At 33.2% G+C, this 9,778-nt stretch overlaps 1 protein-coding gene and 1 pseudogene across 1 annotated transcript; both read right to left on the reverse strand.

Moving 5' to 3' along the window:
* Window positions 1–455: 455 nt before the first annotated feature.
* LOC134249683 (uncharacterized) lies at window positions 456–2,995 on the reverse strand. The gene is made up of 5 exons (XM_062732014.1): window positions 2,987–2,995; window positions 2,084–2,110; window positions 1,682–1,721; window positions 762–1,088; window positions 456–622 (listed from the first exon to the last, which is right to left on the reverse strand). Exons 1-5 carry the CDS (start codon window positions 2,993–2,995, stop codon window positions 483–485), a joined length of 543 nt encoding a protein of 180 aa, XP_062587998.1. The 3' UTR covers window positions 456–482.
* A 560-nt stretch (window positions 2,996–3,555) lies between these two features.
* Window positions 3,556–6,366, reverse strand: LOC134249700 (uncharacterized; annotated as a pseudogene).
* Between the last annotated feature and the right edge of the window lie 3,412 nt (window positions 6,367–9,778).

Consider the following 9,778-nt stretch of genomic DNA (forward strand, 5'->3'; position numbering starts at 1 on the left):
TGCATCCATGTGAGTAAAGATTTTCGAGAGGGATTTCAAACAACAATCAATCAAGCAATCAATACTGCCATGTTTGATAAAAGTTGAAGAGCATGGTAACAAATCTAAAGCTCCTGAGTTCTGTGGACTTTAAAAGCAATCCCCAATAATGTTATCATAGAGAAAATGTCGGCTGTTATAAATAATGATTTATATATTCTCTGATTTTTCTTAAGTCACACATAAAGCAGATACATGTATCAAATTTCTTACAGATTTAGACACTTGGTTTTTACAACACCTTTTTATAACATAAACGTCGAAATAAGAATGGTAAGTCATAGATATCTAAATGTTGTCAAAATTTTGTACCTTTTCCGTCGGTTATATATTTTAAGATATACGGGGTATCAGAAATCAAAATAAATAAAGAATAAAAAGTCTAAAAACACTAAAGTTAAGCATTTATCCTTTTTGGATTATCTTTATGTTATATATCTTAATTATAGCCTACCTTGGGTGTTCTCCTTGGATGTCCGTGTAAGACTTGTAGTGGAGTGTGTTGAAGAGACAGAATGTGTGACTGATGACTGTTTTGACGCTGATTTATAATCTCCCCCTGAACATTGGATATGAATTTTTCCTGAAAAATTGTTTAACCCCCTTTAAATCCATACAGCTACCAAAGCAGTATTTTTTTTATCTGTTTAAAACATGTGAATAGAAATGAGAAAGGAACATTTTTTTTATAAATACGTGAAATGTAGAATTGCATAATATACCTCGAGATCTTGTAATGAAATGAAAAGAAGCATTTATTGAATCTGTGTTGTTAACCAGGGTGAGGAGTAAAGGCGTGCTGTCATTCAGTGAGATGTACATGCTTAGGTAATCGCATTTCACTTTTTTGATACTCTCCTTTTCCTTAATTTCTATATTCAAACCACAGTTACCAGGAGGTAGAGGAGATGCCCAACTTATATGTATGTTGGTTGGTTCTGTCCAGTTAGTGGTGGATAGCTGACACAAACACGGTAAATCTGATATCTTTGGAACTTGTAGATATAAAATGTAATCAACAGATTCTTCAGCTTTGCAAAATGTAATTTCTGAAATCATTTAAATGAAGTTTCAAATAAAATTAAACAATACATACAACCCTAACAAAAACAAACTATTGTTTACTATAGTAAACTAAAGTTATACAGTGTAGGAAACTAATTTTGATACCGAAATCAGCATAAGCAAAAGTAGCATCTGCATCCAAGTAGCATCAGGATCAGCATTTAAAAAAAACTTTACCAGCATCAGCAAGCAAAGGTTAAAACTAGCATTTACCAACTGAAAAGCAGCAATATCCTCATAGCATCAGAAAAATCAATTAGTTTTTCCTCTATATTAGAATGAAAACTTGGACAGAAAATCTGTTAAATCATTTAGATTATTAGTACAAAGTGAAATATTATGATTTTAAAAATAATTATATAAGGCACTTTAATTGCTTTAAATGACAATACTGAAATTCAATTATTTACTTCTGGTTTCATGATGCTACTTCCAGTAGCACAGACCTTATTATAAAACAGCATCAGGATGAAGATAACTAGCATTAGATCAGCAAGCAAAGGAAACGTTTATTCAAATCAGAAGCAAAGAATTCCAAAGCATTCAAAAAAGCAGCAAAGGAAACATACAAATCAACCTGCTGTAACAAAAAAAGATGTAGTTCCCTGCACTGCAGTCTTCACAATAGTAAATCAAAATTATTTTTACTATGAATTTCAGTTAACTATATTTTATTTGTTAACTTCCTGTAAGGAATTATCTGATATGAACTATTTCTTGTATATTTATAGAATTATTTTATCCAAAAATTACATTTATATTTAATGAATTGTAATTTACGATGTACATGTATTAAGGTTCGACATCTTCTAAAAAACTCTAGAGCGAAGTTTCATTGTACATGTGTAAATCAAATTATCCACTACAGTTAACAATTGTAAACTATAATTACAGGTAACTATGAGAAATTTTTGTCATAAAGGGAAGATAAATATTCTTATTCTATTCATTAAGTAAAAGTTATAATAAATTCTCATACTTGTTCGATTTCCAGCGAAGCAGATTCCTGAAAAAAAAAATAAGAGTAGCATGATTCTTGATTTCAATTTATGAGTTATGTACATATATTTACTTTAAAAAATGCAGAATTCTTCTTAATATTTGTTTTTAAAGACATATACCAAAACATGTCATTTACACACGTCTTATTTCCGGAATATTGTATGTTGAATTACATGAGCTTTATTTCATTTCTTTTTAATTCAACGTTTGATGTTTTTAAAGATCTATATATGTAATAAATTTGTAAATATGTAGATCATAAGTATATTTTAAAAAGTTTAAACAGGTAAAATACCTACCTAAGTAATTCAAAATAAAACCCAATAACAAAAATCCTCCCATCATAATAAGGAAGTAAATACCTACGAATACACATTATATTCTTACTTGATCAAATCTAAATACGTGTCTGTTTTAAGTATACATTTAGATTTAAAGCCCATACAGATTTGGAAGTAAATACCCCCGAATTGATATACATATATTGTCAAACAAAGTTATTATTATTTTATTTAATGTGGAATCTCGATTGCTGTTGCCATCGGCTTTAAAAATACGAGTAGTCACATTTAAAGTTCAATCTAGATGTAATTTGTGTTTTTAGGTCACCTGAGTAAACCCAGGTGACCTATTGCTATCTGTTTTCGTCCGTCGTCATACGTCGTTAATCATTCGACGGTGGTAAATTTTTAGCTTCTTCTCCGGAACCACTGAACCAATTTCAACCAAATTTGGTATACAGCATCTATGGGTGAATGGGTACCAAAAATGTGAATTTCATGGTTTCTGCCCCCTGGGGCCTAAGGGGTCGTGCAAAAACAACTTAAATGAATGCAATCTTTAAAAATCTTCTTTACTCCTGGACATCAAGCAGTCAAACTGTTGGCATGATTATAATCAGCTTTAAGTCCTCTACCAAAATCGTGAAATTCATGGCCCCTTGATCAGGGGTTCTAGTATTAAGGTGTGGCTATAAAGATCATAAAGGGGTTGCGTCATGTGAAAAGGGACCTTCGTGACAAAATTTTGAAAATTTACTTTTTTTACTTTCTTTGAAGAGGAAGTCCGACTGAGTATTTTGATACCATTATTTTTTTGTTTTTCGAAAAATATACCTAGAAAAAACGTATCTGAAACAAAATGATAAGTCTCTTCTTTTAGCATTATGAACGTTGCGTAACGTAAAAAAGATAACGTCATTTTCCTTGTAAAACAAAAGACTAGATACATGACATTGTTTTAAATTAACCAAAGAAGAACCATTTATTTATAACCAATTCTTAAAGCTTGGTAATTGTAACGAATAAGAATTCTTGAAGTAAAGAGTAGCACGTACAAAAAAAGAGAACATGTACATAGATATGTAACATTACTTTTCTGTGTTATTTTGTTAGATTTCATTCAAACATAGCAACAATAAAAAATCAAAGTCCATTTTCCTGGGGCATTTCATTCCTCGGGATTTGGACATGTCATCTCCTTGTAAGGATCCCTGACAAATGATCTGACCCTACGGTAGAGGTACTGTTGTCACTCAGGGGAAATCCCTCCGGGTGGTATAATCTCCGGCATCATGCCAACTGCTGTTAAATCTTCGGGTGTAACAGAGGACTTCAGCAACTCAATTTCCGTTTTTGCATGGTCAACTGTTTCTTTGACGTATACTTTTCCTGTGAAAATATTATTCAGTATATATAATTATATATTTATATTTACCCATTAAAAACAACATATGCATATTAAAAAAATCACCGGATTTTTTTTCTAAAAATCCTACCAGGAGATAATGAAGAAAATCTGAAATGATGGAATTTCCGTATGCCTCTTACTGGAAGAAAGTAATGGGAAACAAACTGTGACCAAGTAATTACATACATTTTATTTCATATATTTATCTAGGTGAATACCATACTCACTTTTGTTAACTCATTTCTTATTCGATTATTGAATTAAGTGAGTATCATTCTAACATTTTGTAAAGGCTTTTGTCGAACACCCCTTTGTTATCTTATTCCTTACTGGCGTATCTTTAAAATCAACTCAATCCACTTGCGCAGTAGGTCTAGGTATAAATACTCATGTTCGATTGAAATTACTTGTCCCGCCAGCCAGTTTTCAAGGTCACAACTCCTCGAGGCCGTGCTGTCCGTAAAGGTATTTGGTTTTGAAATACCTCTCTTTTTCATAACTCGTTATTTTTTCTCATAACTTGTTATTTTTCATTCTATTTGAAGTTATAATTCATGTATATATCTTTTATAGACACATGCCATTGTCGTTTATTGCTGTTTAATTAAGATTTAAACGTGACCTGGTCTTGTTTCTGCTCGGTTACAAAACGTCTTCCCAATCAAACCATTCCCAGCAGTGTTCTCCCGCCTCGTTCAAATATGAACTGCGGTATTTGATTTGACACTCTTGTTGACGACATCCACGTCCGGATAGACTGTCAACATCAGTTCTGTGATGGCGACGCTTAATGTTTGCAAACCCAACATCCACTAGACAACGTCCGTGATAGGGCACTTGCATTGAAAGGGTAACATTGTGGTGAAGGCCTAACAATGTTCTCCATGACAGATACCCCAGGACATATCTGTTTTTATTCTCGCCTGAAGTAAATAAATGACGAAACATAATTACATGTATATACAATGTACGAAGACTTAGTTTAATTAAGAAAAACATATTGTATACGATGTCATTTTCCACTTATTCTAATTAATTATATGAAAATAATTAATAAAAATGTATACATCTGTAAACATGCATATGAACATCACTTTATATTTTTTTGAAACATTGATTTACCAGCACAATTATCACAATGGATGACGCGTTCTTTTTCACCAGATCCAAACATTGTAAGGCAGTGATGAAGCATGGAAATAACACCATTCGACCCTTTCACTCCAGCCCCATTTTCACCCATTCCCTAGTCTTCATCAACAATATAATTCATCTGCCTGTAATTTCCCTCTACGGAAACTCCAAAAAGCTGCACTTTTCTTTGCGTCAAGAAATAAAGTGGCCCCTCCTGTCTTGCATGATGTGGAATGGAAAGTGCTTGCGAGAAGTCAAAGGTGTGGTGGACATGCTGAAGATCTGTTGAACAGGGAGGATGCAATCCCTCTGGTCTAACAAATGCACCCATCTCCTCTCTCGCTTTTTTCACTGTATCGTTATACACCTGAAAAATTAAATTTCATGGAAAAGTCATATAAATTATGTTAAATGAATTATGATTTTTATATTATAGTTGAGTGAAATATTATATCAAAGCAAACTCTTACCTGTCGCTCCATTTCAACCTTAGACAAATGTTCTGTGAAAATTCACATTCCCTCTTGCTTCTCAGCTAGCCCAACTGCCGTTGAAATTTTGGCTTCTTCACATCTTGGACATATATCCGAGCGGGGCGTCATATATTAAATATGGGGACAGCATTCTTTCCACAGAAGTTTGAAGGTAGTAAGCCCAACTTTCCTCTCTCCGAGCTCGTCACAAGAAGTAGAATAGGAAGAATGGAGTGATGTTTTGCTGCCAGATGAAGGTAAAAAAGTCACAGGAATACTTTTGTTTCTTACTGTTGGTTGTGGTAGTCCAAATTCTTCAGCGTAATTCTGAATATAGTCGATCGCTCTTTTTAGCTCGTCAAACTTAAAGGCATTTGGTGGGCGTCTGCTCTTGTTTTTGTGGGTACGAGGTACTTGTCCATTTTCAATCATATGAGACTAGATTTTTGACATATTTGGACCCAACACCATGTACTAAAAGAAAGGCTCCTTTACAAACTTCTTGATTTTGGAAATAGTATGCATACTTCTTCCTTTTTCTCTTCTTCCCACGCTGAGTGTGAATACCAATCCCAACACATGCCAGTCTTCCAATGATAAAGATATCTTTTTCATTTTAAGCTAGTTCACTTGTGATCAGTATTGAGTTTTGTATTTCTTCTACGGCAACGTTTTTCAGACAGTTTTTCCCACACGAACATGCTTTACTAATGTTTTCCTGTAAACTCTGAAGATTGTTACATCCATTACATTCTATATCTTCTTCCTCCTCACTGTAACTCTCTTCATTGTTGTCAATGACACAGTTTCTACCAAATCTGTCAATCTTGTCCCTGATGTCGTCTTGTTGAACAGATTCTTTGTTGATGTCGTCGTCACTGTCATCATCGGTATCCCCAGGTACATTTTTCTCGCAGCTGTTTTTCGATAATCTGTTGGATCTACATACGAGGAATATAGTCATCATCCAAGTGTTCTAAATCCTGTAAAATGGAAAGATCAGGATTGTTTCAATGTTTCAATATATGTTGTATCTTTTTTAAATTTTATATGAAATAAATAATTTGCTGTAAACATTGTGGTACAAGTAATATGTCAAGTTGTCGAATTATTTTTATTAATTTATTCATTAATCACTTGGATTAATGCATCTCCAAATACCGCAGAAGTATGCCTGAGATATTGTCAATTAGGCGCTTAAAACCCTTAACGATCAATCCAATGACATACACCTTTACTAATTTAATTATATTTTCTTACATTGATGTACATCATTTGATGTTTCTTACATTGATTTAATTAAATATATAAATCAAATGAATTGAATTTCGTCAGCTGTTCTGCTGGTTGCATATATTCAAATTGAGTCAAGTATATTTTAAAATTAATTTGATAAAGAGTATAATTTTTTATAATATGTATTTTTAAAAACGCATGAAGATTCGATAAAATAAATATAGTTGTCAATAAATTCTGGAAGGCTTAGGTTGAATAATGAATGTGTCACTTATACCGCCAAAAAACACACTATATCGTATTTAATTAAAACATAACGGGTAAAAAAAATAACGTACATCGCAGTGAGGAATCGAACCCGGATCGCACAATCACAATGCGGGTACGCTACTTCTACGCCAGATTCAACAGTTACAATTTATTTGCAGCAAAGAAAACTTTTTTGTCGTAAAAAACAGGTAATCTACATTCAAAATAATATTTTATTATATTATAAACCCTCCATTAATTTCTTTCTTATAATTTTACTTTAATTTACTTATATCAAGAGTTCTAGCATCAATATTACGGTAATATAATATTTAGTGTTTATTAAAACATTAGTATGACATCATCTTTTGTTCTTTTAATGCTTTCTATTTCTTGCAAGGCCCAAAACAGTCCAATAAGTTACCTGAAACTGTCCAATAAGTTTAAAAATCTGTCCATTATTAAAAATAATGGACAGTTTTCAGTTACTTATTGGATGGCTACAGGTAACTTACTAGATTAAGAAAACACAACACAAATAAACACAAATAAATATTTTTCAGGCAATGAATCCAACAGTTTCACAGTGTAATTAAATAATCCATTCCAAGTCACAAAAACTGAAACATTGTAATTATTCCAATAAATGATGAAATGTATATTCCAGCTCACAATGAACATCAAAACTTAAATTTGAAGGAAATATCTCGATCTGAATACTATTAGAATGTAATTTGCACCAACAACACACGAGGGGATATCACTTCTCCTGGCAAGAAACAGTCGATCCTTAAATTCTTATTTCACACTAGTACTTTGAATAATTTTTCTCATTTTTCTACAGAAACACAGCCATCGTTTTTCTGCTACAGGAATGCAAGGGTGTTTTGTCAATAGCCTTGTCTACTCATCTCCCGATTTGTTTCTGATTTCGGCGAAAAGAAAGCTTATAATTTTGTTGATTTCTTTATCACTCAACATTTAACGTACATCAACGTTTAGTACCGTGTAACATTCTCTCTGTCAGTTAAAAAACACAATAAGTACCCGTTTACATTTCTGCTCTGATTATCCTCTTCTAAATCATCTGAATATTGTTGATTTAATTACGGAAACCTTTCTACGTTCCCTTTGTTTTTCTGCATCCTTGAAAACCCTTGATCAAACGTTGAGAAATATTTGAAAAATGAAACGTCCACCTTGAGCTCAAAGTTCATTTTCTTGACAATCCTAGGCTCACAATATCACAAGAATGGCATACCCCGTTATGCATTGCCCTTCATATCTGAAGTTGTTTTGCATCAAAATATGCTTCCTTGGAAGAAGACATGCTTTCAACATTCACAATCACATCAAAATGGTGATGGAATCTCATGCCTTGTGATTAAATATTCTTTAGTCAGTTGTTTAAAAATTGAACTTACCTGTAACTGTCCACTAAGTTAACAATAACAATGAATACAAGTTTCTTTTGACTTCTTTTGACTGTCATAAAACCCTCACCTGAGACAGTCCAATAAGTAGACAATGCTAACTTAATACAATGGATGAGAAAAAGTTCTAAGAGAGTACATTATGAACACAATGGGGTAAATGTTTTAAGTAGGTTATAGGCCTCAAACTGTCCATTCTGTGAGAAAAAAGAACTATTGTCGGGCCTAACGGCCCTCCAACAGTTCTTTCTTCTCACAGAATGGACAGTTTTTGGCCTATAACCTTTACTTAAACGATGTAGATCTATGTCGTCTGTAAACAAAGACCTTTGTTACGAAGTTACTACAGTTTTTATCTTGTAAAGACTTATTTTATAGATAACATTTTGTCACTTATATTTACGAAGGTGTGACTACATGGGAAGGTAATATAAATGTTCTATAACTGAGGAAGTTTCAACTCTGTATGCTTTCTGCACGTACCATATTTTATGTCAATACAGCATAACATGTACGTATACAAGTACATGTATAGGCCTATCATTGCATAAGTTAGGGACAAGAATAAGAAAAATATAAAAATATCATTTAAACTACATTACCTTAAGATCCATGGGATGGCAAAGGGTTCAGCTTATCTTCTCTCTAGAAATCAGCTGTGAATTTATAGTTAGGCTAAATCATGCTAAAAATTTTTTACGGTAAGCAGTCGGCTGTAACGTCATGACTTTAGACATAGATTATGACGTTATTCTATTCACGTCACGAAGGTCCCTTTTCGCTTGACACAACTAAAAGTGCATTGTTTCTGAAAGTGAAAATTTAGTTATGACCTAGAGTGCCTCTTTGAAAATTGTGAATTTTATTGCCCCTAGGTCAGGGGTTCTGGTGTTAGGGTGGGGCTCTAATGATTTTATATTAAAAATACATTAATTCTTTGAAAATCTTCTCATCTGCCCCTGGGTATTAAACGAACTAACTAAGTATATAGGTATGATTAACAAGAGTGCATCTTCTAAATTTGTGAATTTTATTGCCCCAGGGTCAGGAGTTGTGGTGTTAAATGAACTAACTAAGTACATAGTTATGATGAGATTGAGTCCTCTACCAAAATTGTGAATTTTATTGTCCCAGGGTCAGGGGTTCTGGTGTTAGGGCAGGGCTCTATTGATTATATAGTGAAAATACATTAAAGATCTATATATAGTTATGATGAGCAAGGGCTTCTCTTCCAGAATTGTGAACTTCAAGGCCCCAGGGACAGGGGTACCGTCGAAGGGGGGGGGGGGGTTCTATTTATATACTGAAAATGAATGGTTTGAAATCTGCTACTTGGTATATTAATCAAACATTTTTGATCAGCAAGGGTGCCTTTTCAAAAAATTTGCAATGTGTGGACCTAGGGTATGGGGTTCATGTGTAGTAGGGGCACTACTGATTATTGGTGAATATTACTGA

This window comes from Saccostrea cucullata, unplaced genomic scaffold, assembly GCF_032062105.1.
Source record: "Saccostrea cucullata isolate Sc308-1 unplaced genomic scaffold, CSIRO_AGI_Scuc_v1 ctg13096, whole genome shotgun sequence".
Taxonomy (NCBI): domain Eukaryota; kingdom Metazoa; phylum Mollusca; class Bivalvia; order Ostreida; family Ostreidae; genus Saccostrea; species Saccostrea cuccullata.

Excerpts from the sequence above, each read along its gene's own strand:
- LOC134249683 (XM_062732014.1), bottom strand. Across the intron at positions 1,722-2,083 it reads CTTCGCTGGAAATCGAACAA|ACTGCAGTGCAGGGAACTAC; the intron begins GTATGAGAATTT and ends ACTATTGTGAAG. Across the intron at positions 1,089-1,681 it reads ATCTTTTTTTGTTACAGCAG|AAATTACATTTTGCAAAGCT; the intron begins GTTGATTTGTAT and ends AAATGATTTCAG.